The 19,318-nt window shown below is 43.8% G+C and overlaps 1 protein-coding gene across 1 annotated transcript; it reads right to left on the bottom strand.

Annotated features, from left to right (window-relative positions):
• Positions 1–325: 325 nt before the first annotated feature.
• Positions 326–1,297, bottom strand: LOC121002427 (N-alpha-acetyltransferase 20-like). Its single transcript, XM_040433883.1, has 2 exons — positions 1,237–1,297; positions 326–1,170 (listed from the first exon to the last, which is right to left on the bottom strand). Exons 1-2 carry the CDS (start codon positions 1,295–1,297, stop codon positions 725–727), a joined length of 507 nt encoding a protein of 168 aa, XP_040289817.1. The 3' UTR covers positions 326–724.
• Positions 1,298–19,318: the final 18,021 nt, after the last annotated feature.

Genomic DNA, 19,318 nt, shown 5'->3' with positions numbered 1-19,318 from the left:
TTAGTTTCTAATGGAATTCTCAATGTGGCTGAGTGAGCGAGCTCCGCTATTTTGGCAGATCCCATGGAAGTGAATGGAGAGTGCGTGCATCGAGCAAGTGCAGCCACCGCTCCCTAAACTTCTATAAGACTGCTAGAGACAGCAGTCGGCAGTGCCATTGAAATTAAATGAGGGCGGCTTGTCTCCGCTCACTTGGGTCCTGTCCTGCACCTATCTGACAATATCTAAGATGAGACAACCCCTTTAAGAGAAGAGAACTGCCAATTTCAGTGGGACTGGGTCATCACCTAATGTTTATGGAGGCGTCTTATCCCCAGACAGCAGATGTCAGGGAAAAGTAGGATAGAACGTAATGAATGACCACATTCTCAATTTTTTTGTTCTCTGGGGAGATAAGCGACTTCAAGGGGTGCCTGGCAGCGGCTTTCTCCCTATTCACAATACACGCAGCCTCAGCTAAGCGTGCATGTGTAGGGTAGTCAGGGTCAGAAGAGATAGCTGTTGACCGAACGAGTGTTCAGCCTACATCTATCTAAAGTGTATGGCCAGCTTTACCGTGCACATGTCCATAAAAAGTGTAATGTCCATAAAAAGTGTGGAGAACATGGCATAAAATATTCTTAGCAGTGTGCTTAAATGCTGTAGGACTAATTTAGTATTGTGCTAAATATACTGAATATGCAAATCTGATCAAGACTACTTTGCCCAAGAACCATAGCTAAGGTTATTCAATGTCCTTCGGCCTGACTTGGTGCAGCAGCGGTATGATGGACTTCTTCTCTGTGTCTGTGGAAAGTGCCTTTCTCATGTCATAGGCGTCCTCATCTGGCTCCCCATTGCTGGCTGAATAATACTCGATCACGGTCCTGTACACACTGTAACCCAGCTGTCTGTACATGTTAACTGCAACCTGATTGGACACTCTGACGAAAAGATCCACAAAGAACCCACCTTTCCTTTCAGATATTTCTTCCAGGAGCTCCATGAGTTTAGCAGCCAAACCAAGACGCCGGAATTCAGGAGCTACAGAAAGTGCTGTGACGTGGCCATGCCACTCCTCTCTGGCCACAGATCCTTCAGCTTTCCCCATTATGTAACCCATAAGTTCTCCACCAGGCGCCTCGGCAACAATGAAGTATTCGGGCCAGTGTGCCAGGTAATGTTTTTGAACTGAAAGAGATCATCGCAGGTGAAGGCTCTGAGCGAGATCATCCTCCCTCTGGACCAGCAGCTAACCGGGCAGCGCTGGCGGAAGTCGGGCAAACACAGATATTGACTTGTATTTGGAACTGTTCATAATTCCCTCTAGCTTAACTAAGGCCCCAGTTCCAGCTGAAGAAAAATAGCCCCAAAGCATGATGCTGCCACCACCATGCTTCACTGTGGGTATCGTGTTCTTTTGTTGAGGTGCAGTGTTGTTTTTGCGCCAAACATATCTTTTGGAATTATGGCCAAAAAGTTCAACCTTGGTTTCATCAGACCATAACACCTTTTCCCATATGCTTTTGGGAGACTTCAGATGTGTTTTTGCAAAATATAGCCTGGCTTGGATGTTTTTCTTCATAAGAAAAGGCTTTCGTCTTGCCACTCTACCCCATAGCCCAGACATATGAAGAATACTGGAGATTGTTGTCACATGTACCACACAGCCAGTACTTGCCAGATATTACTGTAGCTCCTTTAATGTTGCTGTAGGCCTCTTGGTAGCCTCCCAGACCAGTTTTCTGCTCGTCTTTTCATCAATTTTGGAGGGACGTCCAGTTCTTGGTAATGTGACTGTTGTGCCATATTTTCTCCACTTGATGATGACTGTCTTCACTGTGTTCCATAGTATATCGAATGCCTTGGAAATTCCTTTGTACCCTTCTCCTGACTGATACCTTTTAACAATGAGATCCCTCTGATGCTTTGGAAGCTCTCTGTGGACCATGGCTTTTGCTGTGGGATGCGATTAAGAAAATTTCAGGAAAGACCAACTAGAGCAGCTGAACTTTATTTGGGGTTAATCAGAGGCACTTTAAATGATGGCAGGTGTATGCTGACTCCTATTTAACATGATTTTGAATGTGATTGCTTAATTCTGAACACAGCTACGTCCCCAGTTATAAGAGGGTGTGCACACTTATGCAACCACATTATTTTAGTTTTTTTGTTTTCTTCCCTCCACCTAAAAGATTTCAGTTTGTTTTTCAGTTGAGTTGTACAGTTTATAGGTTACATTAAAAGGTGGAAAAAGTTCTGAAATTATTTATCTTTGTCTAATTTTTTTACAGCACAGAAACCTGACATTTTAACAGGGGTGTGTAGACTTTTTATATCCACTGAATGTAGAGGCTGTTTTTTGCTCCATGGGGGAAGTTGTTGTAGGTTATTTAGTGTTGCCCATAAGCCTTTACCTAAAGGGGTTGTCCCAGCTTGGCAAGCCCTTCTGAAGATGTGGACCCTACTGGCCATCAGCTGATTAATTTATGTTTGATCCAACCCCTTAATACATTTCATTATAAAGTAAAACTGATGTAATTTCCTGTATTTTGTCAGATTTTATAAAGGTTCCTCTTTTGATAATACAAGTTTCTGTGGTTGGTGTCTGATACAATATCCTGCTTAGCAAAATTTTGAAATCTCAAATAACTTTTTTCTTATTCCTCAATTTACTGAATTTTAAAGAATGTGACTGTAAAATAAGGCTGTACTTCATTCATAAATCCCAGGAACACATGTGACTCCCTACCTGCACTAGTGATAGTATGGTATTACAGCATGGTTTTATTAGCTAGTGCCTGCATAACGGTTAATACCTACTTTGTCTCAGTTTAGTTTCCGAGACCCAATGAAATGGTGACCTTTTTTTAAGATCTTTACATACGCTGCAGTGCTGCATGGCGACTGTTGCTGCCGTGGGTTGGTGTGACCCAGTGCCATAGGAGACTTAGCCTGACAGTAGGGGTGTTGTTGATTGTCGGTACTACAGCGGTGGTCGCCAGGGGGTGCTGCACCAATTTAGTGTAGGGACCCACTTAATAGAGGCCACTATGACATGGTTAATAGGCTTATGCATTTTGATTAAAAAGTATACTAAGTGCCTCAGGTACAACTGAGAAGCAAGAGAACAATGCATAGCATGCGGAGGTGTGATTCATGCTTTTTCTTTAGTTCAAAATATTATTAGAGCATGGTATGACGGTCAAAAACACCTTGCTCATAGTTAACACCAAGTCATATCAGTAGGTCACACGTTTCATTATTTTTTTCCGTTTTAACATTCATTGTGGCTTGTGACCGTCAAAAGATTAGGGACTTGTGATATACAGTATGTAGCTGTTTACCTAGTATTGTGGCTGGAATGTTATCCAGCCTTTTTGTATAGAGGCACAAATTTGTATTAGTGCAGATGTCTTATATCCTGCTGATGTATATTGTAAACCAGCCTATATTGGGCCCTTAGGACCAAGTTTTATTCTTGTTTTTCCATTGTCGCATTTCAAGAGCCATAACTTTTTTATTTTTTCCAATGATGTCGAGGGCTTTTTTTGTGGAATTTGTTTTAGTTTTCAGTAGAACTATTTTAAAGTACATGCAGTATAAACCACCAATATACTCTGTGGACCGGGTATCTTTAACAACATAAAATATAACTTTTACTAGATATGCCATAAAATTATCAATAACAAATAAAAATAAAAACAGTGAGTAAATCAACAAAAGCCAGAATTCAGGCATCTATATTGACAAGATATTGTCTCCCTTTGTACTTTCCCTTCCATCTTATGTTAGAGACACAGTGACCTTTTAAAGCAAATTGAGGGGACTCAATTGGAAAAGGGATGTATATTGGGGAGCATAGATGTCGAGGCCCTATACTCCTCAATTCCACATGAGCATGGCCTACGTGCAGCAGCATATTTTCTATCCTTGCGTGGACGGCAGTTTGAGGCACACAATCAGTTTGTCCTCCAATTGCTTAAATTCTCACTGAAAATAAATTACTTCTTGTTTAATGGCAGGCTCTACTACCAGCTCAGGCGCACAGCAATGGGCAGTCCTTGTGCCCCATCATATGCAAATGTGTTCCTGGGCTGGTGGGAGAACACATCTGTCTTCAGGGATGACACCATAATGGAAACACACCAGATCCAGATGTGGGCACGCTTCATTGACTACGTTTTTGGTGTCTGGAAGGGCAGTCCTGACTGAGTCATTCAGTGCCTGGGCACATAATTTAAACTTCAATGAGCTCGGCCTAAGATTCACCTCTGAATGTAGTACCAAACAACTGCCCTTTTTGGATATTTGTATCACAAAAAAATTGGATGGTACACAAGACACGTCCATTTTTCGTAAACCAACATCTACGAATTCCCTCCTGCGGTGGAAGAGTAGCCATCCATTCCCACTGCGGAAGGGGATTCCATGAGGCCAATACTTGAGGATGCGGCGGAACTGCTCTCAGCACTCCGACTTTCTAGAAAAGTCGGCTGACTTGAGAACTCGTTTCCTAGAGCGTGGTTACCCCCTATTTACACTGAAACCGGCGTATCAGGCGGGTCGGGCCCTGGACCATACGTCTCTACTCAATCCCACTAATTGAGCAACTGTGGGGACCCAAAACAACACACAGGAGATTTGCCTGATCAGCAGTTATGATGAGGCCTCGACCAGTGTGAGGGAGGTCATCCGCAAATACTGGCATGTCCTGAGAATGGACCCAGATATCTGTGAGGTAACTAAGGAACATCCTAGTATCACCTATAGAAGGGGACAGAGTGTACGGGACCAACTGGTTAAAAGCCACTTTATGGCTGCTCCAACACCGAGAACCTAGTTGGATAAACGGCTGTGCGGCAATTACAGATGTTCCGGGTGCGTAGCCTGTAAATATATGAAATGTGGGAAACCTTTGTAAGCAATAACACGAGGAGGATGCATGAAATCAGGGATTTCATAAACTGTAAATCCAAAGGTGTCATATACAAAATAACGTGCTCATGTAACATAGTAACATAGTACATAAGGCAGAATAAAAACATTTGTCCATCCAGTTCGGCCTGTTATCCTGCAATTTGATCCAGAGAAAGGGGGGGGGGGGGGGGGAACGGTGTGGTAGAAGCCAATTTTCCCCACTTTTGGGGAATAAAAAATTCCTTCCCGACTCCAATCAGGCAATCAGAATAACTCCCTGGATCAACGACCCCTCTCTAGTAGCTATAGCCTGTAATATTATTACACTCCAGAAATACATCCAGGCCCCTCTTGAATTCCTTTATTGTATTCACCATGACCACCTCCTCAGGCAGAGAGTTCCATAGTCTCACTGCTCTTACCGTAAAGAATCCTCTTCTATGTTTGTGTACAAACCTTCTTTCCTCCAGACGCAGAGGATGTCCACTTGTCACAGTGACAGTCCTGGGGATAAATAGATGATGGGATAGATCTCTGTACTGACCCCTGATATATTTATACATAGTAATTAGATCTCCCCTCAGTCGTCTTTTTTCTAAAGTGAATAACCCTAATTTTGATAATCTTTCAGGGTACTGTAGTTGCCCCATTCCAGTTATTACTTTAGTTGCCCTCCTCTGAACCCTCTCCAGCTCTGCTATGTCTGCCTTGTTCACAGGAGCCCAGAACTGTACACAGTACTCCATGTGTGGTCTGACTAGCGATTTGTAAAGCGCTAGGACTATGTTCTTATCACGGGCATCTATGCCCCTTCTGATGCAACCTATTATCTTATTGGCCTTGGCAGCAGCTGCCTGACACTGGTTTTTGCAGCTTAGTTTGCTGTTTATTAAAGTTCCTAGATCCTTTTCCATGTCAGTGTTACCGAGTGTTTTACCATTTAGTATTTACAGGTGACTTGCATTATTCCTTCCCATGTGCATAACCTTACATTTGTCAGTGTTAAACCTCATCTGCCACTTATCTGCCCAAGCCTCCAATCTATCCAGATCCCTCTGTAGTAGTATACTGTCCTCTTTAGTGTTACTTTACACAGTTTAGTGTCATCTGCGAAAATTAATATTTTACTATGCAAGCCTTCTACAAGATCATTAATAAATACAGTGCTCAAAAATAAAGGGAACACTTAAACAACACAATGTAACTCCAAGTCAATCACACTTCTGTGAAATCAAACTGTCCACTTAGGAAGCAACACTGAGTGACAATCAATTTCACATGCTGTTGTGCAAATGGGATAGACAACAGGTGGAAATTATAGGCAATTAGCAAGACACCCCCAATAAAGGAGTGGTTCTGCAGGTGGTGACCACAGACCACTTCTCAGTTCCTATGCTTCCTGGCTGATGTTTTGGTCACTTTTGAATGCTGGCGGTGCTTTCACTCTAGTGGTAGCATGAGACGGAGTCTACAACCCACACAAGTGGCTCAGGTAGTGCAGCTTATCCAGGATGGCACATCAATGCGAGCTGTGGCAAGAGGGTTTGCTGTGTCTGTCAGCGTAGTGTCCAGAGCATGGAGGCGCTACCAGGAGACAGGCCAGTACATCAGGAGACGTGGAGGAGGCCGTAGGAGGGCAACAACCCAGCAGCAGGACCGCTACCTCCGCCTTTGTGCAAGGAGGAACAGGAGGAGCACTGCCAGAGTCCTGCAAAATGACCTCCAGCAGGCCACAAATGTGCATGTGTCTGCTCAAACGGTCAGAAACAGACTCCATGAGGGTGATATGAGGGCCCGACGTCCACAGGTGGGGGTTGTGCTTACAGCCCAACACTGTGCAGGACGTTTGGCATTTGCCAGAGAACACCAAGATTGGCAAATTCGCCACTGGCGCCCTGTGCTCTTCACAGATGAAAGCAGGTTCACACTGAGCACATGTGACAGACGTGACAGAGTCTGGAGACGCCGTGGAGAACGTTCTGCTGCCTGCAACATCCTCCAGCATGACCGGTTTGGCATTGGGTGAGTAATGGTGTGGGGTGGCATTTCTTTGGAGGGCCGCACAGCCCTCCATGTGCTCGCCAGAGGTAGCCTGACTGCCATTAGGTACCGAGATGAGATCCTCAGACCCCTTGTGAGACCATATGCTGGTGCGGTTGGCCCTGGGTTCCTCCTAATGCAAGACAATGCTAGACCTCATGTGGCTGGAGTGTGTCAGCAGTTCCTGCAAGACGAAGGCATTGATGCTATGGACTGGCCGGCCCGTTCCCCAGACCTGAATCCAATTGAGCCCATCTGGGACATCATGTCTCGCTCTATCCACCAACATCACGTTGCACCACAGACTGTCCAGGAGTTGGCCGATGCTTTAGTCCAGTTCTGGGAGGAGATCCCTCAGGAGACCGTCCGCCACCTCATCAGGAGCATGCACAGGTGTTGTAGGGAGGTCATACAGGCACGTGGAGGCCACACACACTACTGAGCCTCATTTTGACTTGTTTTAAGGACATTACATCAAAGTTGGATCAGCCTGTAGTGTGTTTTTCCACTTTAATTTTGAGTGTGACTCCAAATCCAGACCTCCATGGGTTGAAAAATTTGATTTCCATTTTTTTATTTTTGTGTGATTTTGTTGTCAGCACATTCAACTATGTAAAGAACAAAGTATTTCAGAAGAATATTTAATTAACTCAGATCTAGGATGTGTTATTTTTGTGTTCCCTTTATTTTTTTGAGCAGTGTATATTGAAGAGAATAGGGCCCAATACTGACCCCTGTGGTAAATAATACATTGTAAAAACTACACGAGAGCTGAGGCGGAGAATAGGAGAACACTTGGGTGATATTGCAAATTCAAGAGATACCTCCGTCTCACACCATGTGAGGAATGAACATGAGGGCATTGAGTTGATTAAAAGACCGATAAGAGGAGGTAACTGGGATCAGAAAATTCTCCAGTGTGAGGCTAAGTGGATCTATTACCTATAAACAGTACATCCCAATGGATTAAACGAACAGCGGAATTATGTGAAATTGACCCTGAGATAGAAAAAATGTCACTTCCACTTTTTGAAGGGTGTTGTATTATCCTATCAGTTATCATCTTATCATGGATATTTAGCTCCGCCTGTGTCCGTGGGTTATATATACTCTTAACGTACGTTGTGGTCTTAAGTACACTATAATTGTGACCATATGATACTTTAAACACTAAACACTGTGAATATAGTGAATATAATATTTGTTTAGGCACAAATTACCTCTGGTTCTTTTAGCTAAGTTTGTTAAATTGTATATACTAATAATTGTATCTGAATTATCCTGTTTGAAGAGCCAGCCCCTTTAAATACATATATGAGTCTGTCCTTGACTCCACGTTATTGTAGAACGGCTGTCCAATATCTGTGACAGCAAGTGGGCTGGATCCGGCTTCCTTCTGGTCACTTAGCAACGGAGGACGCCGTGTTCAGGCATCACTGTGCGGCGGGCGGCCCCGCGATCACATGACTCCGACTTTCGGTTTGTGGAACGCACGCTGTGCATTCGAGGAGCACATCACTGCGTGCTTCCAGGAAGCTGGAAGGGGCGGTAAAGCAATGCGCACTTTAAAAGGAGGGATGGAGCGTAAGCCAGTGCTCTCCCAACTTATTGAAACCAGCGGCGGTACGTAGCGGACATTTCCCCACACCACGACACATCAGGACCACTGTACCCACCCCTTATCTGGGATGAAACGCTGTAATCTACCAGTAAGTAGCGGTGGTTTTATTTTGTACTATTTCTTCTGATCTTAGTATGACAGAATTTTGAGTAATGACGAAGCAATGTGTTGTTTGTTTCCCTTTGTGTTTTTCAGTTCTCTTCACTAGGCTAAGTCCCCTGATAAGTCCCAAAGCAGGGAGGAAACGTGGCATGTAGGGACATAGTGAGGGTAAGCATAGGGAATAGACTCCGTGTGGGGTCGCTCTTATCGGGGCAGGTGCTCTGTGTCTGTTTGGCAGCCAATGAAATAGCCCCCCCACCCTGCTTAATGAGGGCACTAGCACTAGGGCGGCATAGGTGATTATTCGTGCTGTTTACCTACAGAGCACCAGTCATCAATATCCTTGGCCATTGTATTTTAGGATATATTCCAACCACACACCGGCTGCTTGTCCATGATCCACACGTCTGAAGGTGGTAAGATTGAACCTTACTATTACTTTGACCAGACAACATTTGGGTGTGTTGATAGAGATTCAGTCTTTTGTTGATTTTCTCACTGTTTTTGTTTGTTATTGATAATTCTATGGCATATCTAGTAAAAGTTATATTTTATGTTGTTAAGGATACCCGGTCCACAGAGTATATTGGTGGTTTATTTGGGAGTGTGACCCTTACCTCGGCACGCTTGACCATGGTGCACTGAGGTCTTCGTAATTTTTGTTACATGCAGTACAACTTTTATTAACTCATTAACCAGGTTTCTTTTTTGTGGTGTTTATGCAAATTTTTGCATTTTTTGTTTTGTTTTTGCAACTTTTATATGGAAAAAAACATTACTCCTAGATGATGGCTGTAAGTCTATGGGAATTATGAAACCGCCAATCCTGTTTGACACACACCTGGGGCATCGGGTAAGAGAGGATTTGATTGAGATACCACATTCCTTGCACATGAGTTCAGACATGTGTCGTCATTGACTTATATGAATCCGTTGTGTTTCTTTGCATGTACTTGGAATGTATGGGTATTAGCTAGTATGCACTGTAGAATGTGACTCCCGGATGCATGGCAGGTATGCATTATGTTTGGCTGTTAGGACAATCTGAGAGAGGATTTATATAGATGCGCAGATGGTCACGCCCTCCAGATGTTAGTCCATGTCATATTTTATACGCGGTCTCACAGGATATACATGAGCTGTCGCTTCTGGCACTTTATGTTGTTTCCACATGTCTGTATATGTGTATGTATGTTTTTAATGTGAATTTAATAAACTTTGATATATTGGGTATTTTGGTACTTGATCTTTGTGTTGATTATAGTTATAGGAAGTACACCCTTGCATGCACTGGTGGTGTCGATCTAGTTGAATAGGGAATTATGAAATGCAGTAAACCTTTTTTTGTTTTTTTGTAGCGCCATTTTTCTTCACTTGTAGTGCAATTTTTGGGTCTATGACTTCCCTTATAAATCACAGCATGCTTTGGGTGTGACATTTTCCTATAAATTGCTCTACAGGGAAAAATGGCAAAAAGACACAAAACAAATGCTTGAAAAAATGCATGAATTGCAGGGTGTTTTTTGCAAGCCTAAAAATTGCCCCAAAAATAATCTTTAAATTTTACCACAGTTTTGCACTTTAAACTCTGCGCCATTTTCTGTGCAATACCAAGTTAATATAATTGTTTAACTTTTTTGTAAAAATGATCTGTTTTTGTGTCGCCATATTCCGCAAGACAAAACTTTTTAAAATTTTACCTTTGACAGAGCTGTGTGAGAGCTTGTTTTTTGTGGGGTCAACGGTACTTTCATTTGTACCATCTCGAGATACATATGCCTTTTTGATTTTTATTCCGTTTTTTGGGGGGGGGCAGATGAACAGCAATTCCAATTTTTTTAAAGGGAGTCTTTCACGCAGATTCACCCTATTAACCTAATAACAGTGTTATGTCCACGGCATCCTCCCTATTAAAACTGTGCTTACCGTTAGTTCCCTGCTAGCATCGTTGTGCAGAAAAACACTTTTAATCCGTATGCAAATGAGGCTGTGAAGGTGCCCAGGGGTGGCGTTACAACGGCCGGTGCCCAGGCCCCTGGGTCATTTTCATACGAAGCCACTCCCCCTCCGCCGCGTCTGCCCGCCCTTAGTCTCTGCTCTAACCTCTCTCCTCCCGTCCGTAATCCCGCGCATGCGCCGATGAACGCGATAACGCACAGTAAACTGCGATGCCCTGGCCCGACTGTGCTCGTTCATCGGCGCATGCGTGGGATTACGGACGGGAGGAGAAAGGTTAGAGCAGAGACTAAGGGCGGGCAGACGCGGCGGAGGGGGAGTGGCTTCGTATGAAAATAAACAGCAATTTTGTTTTTTTTGACAGTGTTTAGAGTACTGCTGTGTCCACCCGCAATCGTCGCGATATAATTGTATGTCATGGTGCGGTAAATTAATCGCAAGAAAATTTTGACTAGAACCTTCAGAATCACAGGTGCATATCCACGAAGCAAACATAATTACAAAAAACAAAATGGCTGCACACTGTTATATATACAAACAATAGAGCTAAGAAATGGGGGTCATTCTAGATAAAAGTGTTACAATACCGACTATAAATGAATAATGGAAGCTCTTAGCGCACATACGTGTCAGGCCCATCTACCAGGCATCAAGGTGGCTTCCGCAGATGGGTCCCTATCACTAAATATACTGCCTCACTTTGGACTTAATTAAGCCTACAATATTCAGGGCAGTGTAGGAACCAGCTACAAACGTACTCTGCTCAGAAGTGTGTCCTATTATTGTCCCTATTACAGAGAAGGCTAGGAGAGTTCTATTATGGGCCGTACGTTCTGTTCCACAAAATGCAGAATGCACACGGCCGGTATCTGTGTTTTCCGGATCTGCAATTTGCTGATCTCTTATAAAGTAAGCAGATACTCAGGTCTACAGAGTAATTATTTTAATATGTACAGAAAAGAACCACAGTGAGTATGGTTATTGGACCCCTCCTAAAGTGCAGCCAAAAAATGTGCCGTGCAGTGGCTGAAAAGAACTGCACAGCCCTGCAAACCATGCTGGTATTGAAGTAACTCATTACAAACTAATTGGTTTTTCACTTTGCATTGTTAATAGCCACACTGTAACCGCACAACTGTATGACTATTAATATTGCACAGGTAAAAACATTATGGTGGACCCAAGCCATGGACCCAAGAAAACTCACCAATAAGATCCATATTCTACTATGAATGTGCATTTTGTTCAATTTAATATAACCTGCTTTTTCAATAGACCTATGTAAATTCATCACATTTATCCACTCATTAACAGTGGGCACCTCAGTTCTGGCCACTAATAAACGAGCCAAGAAGAGGGATTTATACAGCATGAACTTACTGTCTTTTGATACCTTATAAGTTATTTCTCCCAAAACACAGATAGAACTCGACAAAGGTAAATTAAAACAAAAGACATCTCCAATCAGTTCAATAAGACCCTGCCAGAAGGGTTGTATTTTAGGGCAGCGCCACCACATATGGATAATATCCGCTTTTGGATTTTTACATCTTGGGCATACATTTGGAGTACCAGTTGAAAATCTCTGAAGCCAACTAGGAGTCACATATAACCGATGTAAAATTATAAATTGAGTAACTCTATGCGATGGATTCCTCAAATTGTTACTCTGTTGCCAAAAGCCCCTCCATTGTTCCTCCGTTAGGGGACCTATGTCCTTTTCCCATGCAATCTTGCTATTACACCTCTCTCCACTATTAATAACTACTCTTAATTTTTTTTATATAAGATTGAAACCAATCTATAATTACCACTCCAACCTAAAATAAAATTCAACAATTCATGTGACCATAATTCCAAGGATTTCTTATTCTTAACTGCTTTGAAGATTGCAGATAGTTGAATATATCTAAACAAACTTAGGCTACTTTCACATTAGCGTTTTTCTTTTCCGGCACTGAGTTCCGTCACAGGGGCTCTATACCGGAAAATGACTGATCCGTCATATCCCCATGCATTCTGAATGCAGAGTAATCCGTTCAGGATGCATCAGGATGTCTTCAGTTCAGTCATTTTGATTGATCAGGCAAAAGAGAAAACCGTAGCATGCTACGGTTTTATCTCTGGCGAAAAAAACTGAAGACTAGCCTGAATGCCGGATCCGGCATTTTTTTCCACAGGAATGTATTAGTGCCTGATCCGGCATTCAAAATACCGGAATGCCGGATCCGTCCTTCCAGTCTGTGCATGCGCAGACCTTTAAAAATGAGAAAAAAATAAATACAAGATCCGTTTTGCCTGATGACACCGGAAAAACGGATCCGGTATTGCAATGCATTTTTCTGACTGATCAGGCATTTTTCTGACTGATCAGGATCCTGATCAGTCTGAAAAATGTCTGATCAGTCAGAAAAAAAAACATGCGTTTGCATACAGTTTGCCTGTTCATGGCAGGCAGTTCAGGCAACGGAACTGCCTGCCGGAATCAAACAACGCAAGTGTGAAAGTACCCTTAGGCTGTCATCTCCTGAGTTACCTAGTAACTCTTCCCTAGACTTCAGTTCCCCTCCCAAATATATTGTGATATATACCAAAGACCTTTTGATGTCCAATACTTAACATCCACTGCAAAAGTAATATCCCCCGGTGACCTATTATACCAGAAAGGAGTCAAACGTGTAATACCCTCCAAACCCAAATATCGCTTCACCATAACCCAACGATTTTACCATGGGAATCCTGTATACCCCCTTATTATATAGTTGTTCTAATTCAAGCAATGCGAACATATTCGGCAATCAACCTTCGCTGTTATTCACTAAATATTGTAAAAAATCCATCTGTTCCCATTTCAATATCAATGCAATATTGGCCGCTAAATAATAAAGCTTTATATCCGATACTTCCAAACCTCCCTGGTCATAAGTAGGGTTGAGCGAACCTGAGCTGCAAAGTGAGCTGCCGTGACGTCATCGCAGGTCCTTCTATCTTCATTCAGCAGGACCTGCGATGACATCACCGCGCTGCGCGGTGACGTCATTGCAGGTCCTTTTGCAGGTCTTGAAGAAAGAAGAGGATACCGGCTGCGCAATCAAGTGGATGAAGTGAGTTTTTTTAAATTATTTTTAACCCCTCAATGGCCATTTTATTTAGCATTCTGTCTTAAGAATGCTATTATTTTCCGTTATAACCATGTTATAACGGAAAATAATAAAGTGAGGTTCGGGTCCCCATTGACTTTAATGGGTCCGGGTTCGGGGTCAAGTTCGGGTCCCGATCCATTGAAATGTATTAATGCCGGATCCAGTACCTAGTGTTCCGGCAAAACAGATCCGGTTTCCCGGTCTGCGCATGCGCAGACCTTTAAAAATGCGAAAAAAATAAATACCGGAGAGACTGATCCAGAATTTCAATGCATTTGTCAGACGGATCCGCATCCGTCTACAAATGATATCCGTTTGCATACGGATTTCCGGATCCTGCCTGCCAGATCCTCACAACGCAGGTGTGAAAGTACTCTAATCCATTTTCTTTTAAAGAGACCCAATCTATCCTTCACCATATGAGTCTCCAATAAGCACACTATAGTTGGGAGACATCTACCTATAACATAATTCTTCAATTTCTCACCCAGCCCTCTTACATTCCATGACAAGATTTTAATTCCGGGAATCTTTTATATCGAATGCATGGCAGAACGAAACCAGGAGAGACAAAAAAAACAACCCCTCCTCCTTGCTCTCTCCTAACACCCCCCTACCCCCCCCCCCCCCCCCCCCACACACACACACACACGATGTATCCTTCCCACAATGGGGACTCAACACCCTACTACTCTAGCGCAAAATCCACCTCTCTCCCCCCATCCCTATCCATTTATCAATTCATCCTAAACCCACCGTTTCCGTCCACATTAGCTTCCTGAGCAGAGGAAAATAACCTAACCTTATCCTTGTACACTATTCTAAGCTTAGCAGGATAGAAAAGGGAATAAGCTATTTCAGCCTGACGCAATCTACATTTAACATCAATAAATTTCTCTCTCTCTTTTTGAGTTGCAAATGAATAATCCGGAAATATTGACACTTTCGATTCATGAATTTCCACAGACTCAAACGATCTTATTTTTCGCATCACAATCTCTGCTATTATTGGCCTTGGGTAATTACCTGTTACAATTCTCATTGGCATCCTATGTGCTCTCTCAACTGTAAATTGTTTAGACTGATTTTCCCCACCAACCACTTCACTGATCCAATTCTGAATGTATTGTGTACAGTCTGCACCCTCCATTTTTTCAGGTATTCCTATCAATCTTATATTTGACCTTCTCTCCCTGTCTTCCATCTCTATAACTTTCTTGGTAAGAGCATCATTCTCCACCTTCAAGTTCCTAAGATCTTTGACGAAACCAGTAACTTGATCTTCTAAATCACTGATTCTTTGTTCTTCATGATTCACTCTTTCACTCACTTTCTTACAATCATCTCTAACCAGCAGGGATGGACTGGGACAATAAAGTGGCCCTGGACTTCAGCCAGACCGGCCCACTTTACCTAGGCAAGAGGTAATTTTGCCGCCCCTTGACTCCGCCCACTGACTCCGCCCACTGACCACACCCCTTTACCCGCCCCCTTTTTCGGCCTCCATTATGTAATTTGCCCCCACATACAGTAATACTGCCCCCACATACAGTGCCCTCCTTTATGTAATACTGCCCCCACATACAGTAATACTGCCCCCACATACAGTAATACTGCCCCCACATACAAACAGTGCCCTCCATTATGTAATTTGCCCCTCCAGTGCCCCCACATACAGTAATATTGCCCCCAGAGACAGTGCACAGTCAGACTCCATTATGTAATTTGAAATTGCCGCCAAAAGTCCCCCCCCCCCCGTACATACTTGTGTCGCTCGCTGACGCTGATGATCCTGTTCCTGTGGGGTGTCTTCTTTGTCTAGTGCTCTTTCCCTACCCCCGTAATATTTGTATACCTTCAGTCGTCACTTCCGGTTGTGACGTCCCCCCGGATATGACGATAGGATGGATCGTGTGTATTGGTGCGAGATCCCGCGAGACCCGTGACCTCCTCCGGCCTCGCGGGATCTCGCGCTGAATCGAATTAACAGGGGCAGGCTGCAGCAGCACATCCACTATGAAGATCCGGCCGGCGGCGGCAACTAGGAACACCCAAACAGCAGGAGGAGTCAGATCATTAATGCAGAGGAGGCGCAGCAGTCAGATGATGTCAGACATGGATCACAGGTAGGGGCGTGACGCGGGCGGCGGCTAGTAGGAAATTAGATGGATGGATCTCACAAGTAGGGGGCGTGGCACGGCGGCGGCTAATAGTACTCGGAATTCGGACTCCAGAGCGCCGGCGCCCCCAGGCAGAGTGCGCTCTACGCGGTGGCCTACTCTGCTTATGGGTGGCGCCGGCCCTGGCCCGGCGGCCCATAATTCGATCGGCCCACCGGGATTCTCCCGGTACTCCCGATGGCCAGTCCATCGCTGCTAACCAGCTATAATTAAGATTTTAATTCCCCCATTTGTCTCATAATCATCTCCAACGCATTATTGGATTTACTCACTGCTGACTTAATGTCCGCTAATGTAGGAGATTGGGAAATATCTAATGGAGTTGGTAACGTTTCCTCTAGATCTTCTGTGTCCTCACTACTCACAACCGAGTTTTTAATTTGAGTCTTGGACCTAGTCTGAACCTTGTTCACTGTGGAAGATGAAACCTGGAGAAATCTATCCAGTTTACCATCCCGCTCTCCCTTTGTTTTGGACACATCTTGTCTAGGCCGGGACCCATATACTCCAGACCGCCTCTGCTCCCCCATTTTCTAATTATCATCTTTCTTCGTAACCATTTTTTCCCCCCCTTCCTACCCTTTCATCCCCTCCCCCCCACCCTCTTTCCCTCTTTCCCTCTTTCCCTGGGGTTTTAGAACACAGTCAGTTAACTTATTAGTATTACTCCAAAACTCTACTACAGAAGAAAACCATCCATTAGTGAGTCATGATTAGAGTGATTCTTAAAGTCCAAAATTCGCGTCAGACCAATCCATCCAATCCTTAACAGCAGGAGTTTAACGTTCAATTAGCGAATCCGTGGATAGTATTAATCCAGAGTACAACTCCAGTAAACTTTCACTGGCCAAGTTAATGACGCCATTAAATGCCCCCCTTCCTCCGCAGAGTGCATCAACATTGCCATAACAGGTGACCCCTTAGATACCTCTGTCCAGTTAGTAATTAAAGTGGATATTATAATGTAGCTCAATCCATTCCAAGTCTCTGGGGTTACTGGCATCCTTGTATATCTAGTCTGTTTCCATAAAGGATCAAAACAAAAATCCCCTTTTATTTAAAAACGTCGTCCATCAAAAATGATGAAGCATATTCCACGTACTAGTACCCCTCAGACTCAGCCCTCAATACTCCTCAGAGAGATGTGATCAAAAGAGCTTACATACATCTTGTTCCTCATTCCACACCACCTGTCACGCCACATACCATAGGAAGGATAAATTAGCTTCACCCTGGCGTCCCTCCTTGACCAGGCAGCCCCTCCAGGGATCAGCGCTTTCCGTTAAGGAGATTTCTCCATTACCCTCCAGGTAGCACTTGCTCCCTCCATACTTCCCCGCGGTCAGCAATGATTAAAAGGTCAAAGACGGAACTTCAGACGATGGTCTCATACCTTCCAGCAGGATAGCTGGCTTTACCCAGCGGGCGACGGAGCAGGGACTAGAGCCGATAGTTGGAGCGCTCCTTCACTCCAGCTAAGCAGCAGAGCTGAAGCTAACGCTGAAGGTGGGAGAGTTAATCCAGTCCAGGGACGCCGAGGACCAAGACACGCGGAATCCTGTGCAACAGGCTCACTCATCGCTGGATAGGGAGGGGAGGAGGAGCTACGGCCGACGTAGCTACGTCTTCAACGTCATGCCGGCACGCTACCCATGGTAGAGTTGACTCTTGATTAAAACAATATTTCTCTTGTTAAAATCTATAGTCGCATTTATGAGAAATCAGATGCTTCAACAGTCACGGTACTTTCAGACAACTAATAGTACATGTAAATAGGAGAAACTTTGTAACATATCCTATCAGGGAAAAATGCCTTGTTCTAGAGTTATTAGCTGTTTCTTAGAGAACTGAGAATTATAAATGCAACATACATGGGTATGGTAGGCAGAGACTTCCACCTAGCAGTGAACCAGGTGATGTCACCGGCACAGATGGGCGGACTTTAGTGCTGCTCTAGGCTGTTTTACAGGCAGAAGCCCCCGCCAAGCATACTGAGAAAAAGCTGGGTATGTCACCAGCAGTAAACAAACAGCCATTGTCCTGCGCTATGCAGCGCAGAGCAAGGGGGAGCATTGGAGCTAGAAATGCTCCAATGCTCCACTCATACATGGTAAATGAGTGAAGGGGAGCTTATGTCTGGGTTCAACTCTAAACCCTACAACCCCTTTGACAAAGCAAAAAAGTAATGATTTAATCTGGTAATTGTACAGCACAGCATGGATCAGCATTACTGTATAGGAACCAACAACCCCTGGGGTCCTCACCTGTCCTCCGAGTCCTGAACATAAAAAAATCCACTCACCTCTCCATGGTCCTGCCGCTATCTGTCCCAGCCAATTGTGGTCTCTATAGGACCAGGAAGAAACTTGGTCCCATGACCTCTGCAGCCAGTCACAGCAGCTTAAATGCTCTGTTACAGCAGTGATGTACCATTCAAGCCGCTGTGACTCCTAAAGCATTTGACTGGCTGGAGTGGTCATGGAAGGACCAGGAAGCAGCTGGGAACCGTGGGATTTTATGTTCAGTAGGACGTGGGAGGACCCCAGAGGTTGTTGTCTTCAAGGCTGGGCAGCCCCTTTAATGGTGAAAGAAACGCAAGTGAAATCAGGAAAGAAAACTTGGAAGTGTAAGGGAAACACCAAACTATGAAACTAAAAGAAGTGTCCTGCTATTATACAAATGCTGTGGAGCTACAAACAAGGGAGGTCTGCCCATGTGGCTACCTCTATGGATCTTATGGAAAGAAGGGGCCCAACCTTGGTTGGTTCTATCTCGCCTTTTACAGAGCAACTGCATTGTTTGCACACAACGGGGTGGGGTGAGAAATAACAGTCATGGAAAGTTCTTAAAATAGCAGAAATATGAACAAAACGCCCAGTATTAATGTTGTAGGTGTCGAAATCCAGTACCATATTTGGGCACCCATTATGAGCTCTGCTATGAGGCCACTTCTCTTTTTGCAGACACCATCAACTACAAATTAAAGTCAAGTATGTGATATATACATTTAATTTATATAGTTCATTCAACAGGCTTGGCTCTTTTCACATAGGTTCTGTTTTACAAGATGTACTACAGATCTTTTTGGATCCTAACGCTTCCTAACATAGGTCCAGTAGACTTAGAATGACACAGCAGACTACAGTACATTATGCTGCATTTAACGGAAAAGGAAACCCGTTAAAGCAGAACCTTGCTCCAGTGTGAACAGAGCCTTGGGCTTGGTCCATGCATGTATTTTGGGGACAAAGGAAGTATTCATTTTATAATGGATGTAAACTTTTTGGGGAACTATATTAGAAATAAATTGGATCTCCCAGCTGAAAAATGCCTATAAAGCTGCTTTTATATGTAGGTTTTTGCTTTATATTTATAGC

Source organism: Bufo bufo, chromosome 5 (genome assembly GCF_905171765.1).
Source record: "Bufo bufo chromosome 5, aBufBuf1.1, whole genome shotgun sequence".
NCBI lineage: Eukaryota > Metazoa > Chordata > Amphibia > Anura > Bufonidae > Bufo > Bufo bufo.
The sequence above is the reverse complement of the archived record's forward strand: the minus strand, read 5'-3'. Positions and strand labels throughout refer to the sequence as shown.

Bases quoted from the DNA above. Each gene is read 5' to 3' on its own strand.
- LOC121002427 (XM_040433883.1), bottom strand. From the start codon at position 1,297: ATGAACAGTTCCAAATACAAGTCAATATCTGTGTTTGCCCGACTTCCG. The intron at 1,171-1,236 runs GTTAGCTGCTGG...GATCTCTTTCAG, and splicing joins ACTTCCGCCAGCGCTGCCCG to TTCAAAAACATTACCTGGCA.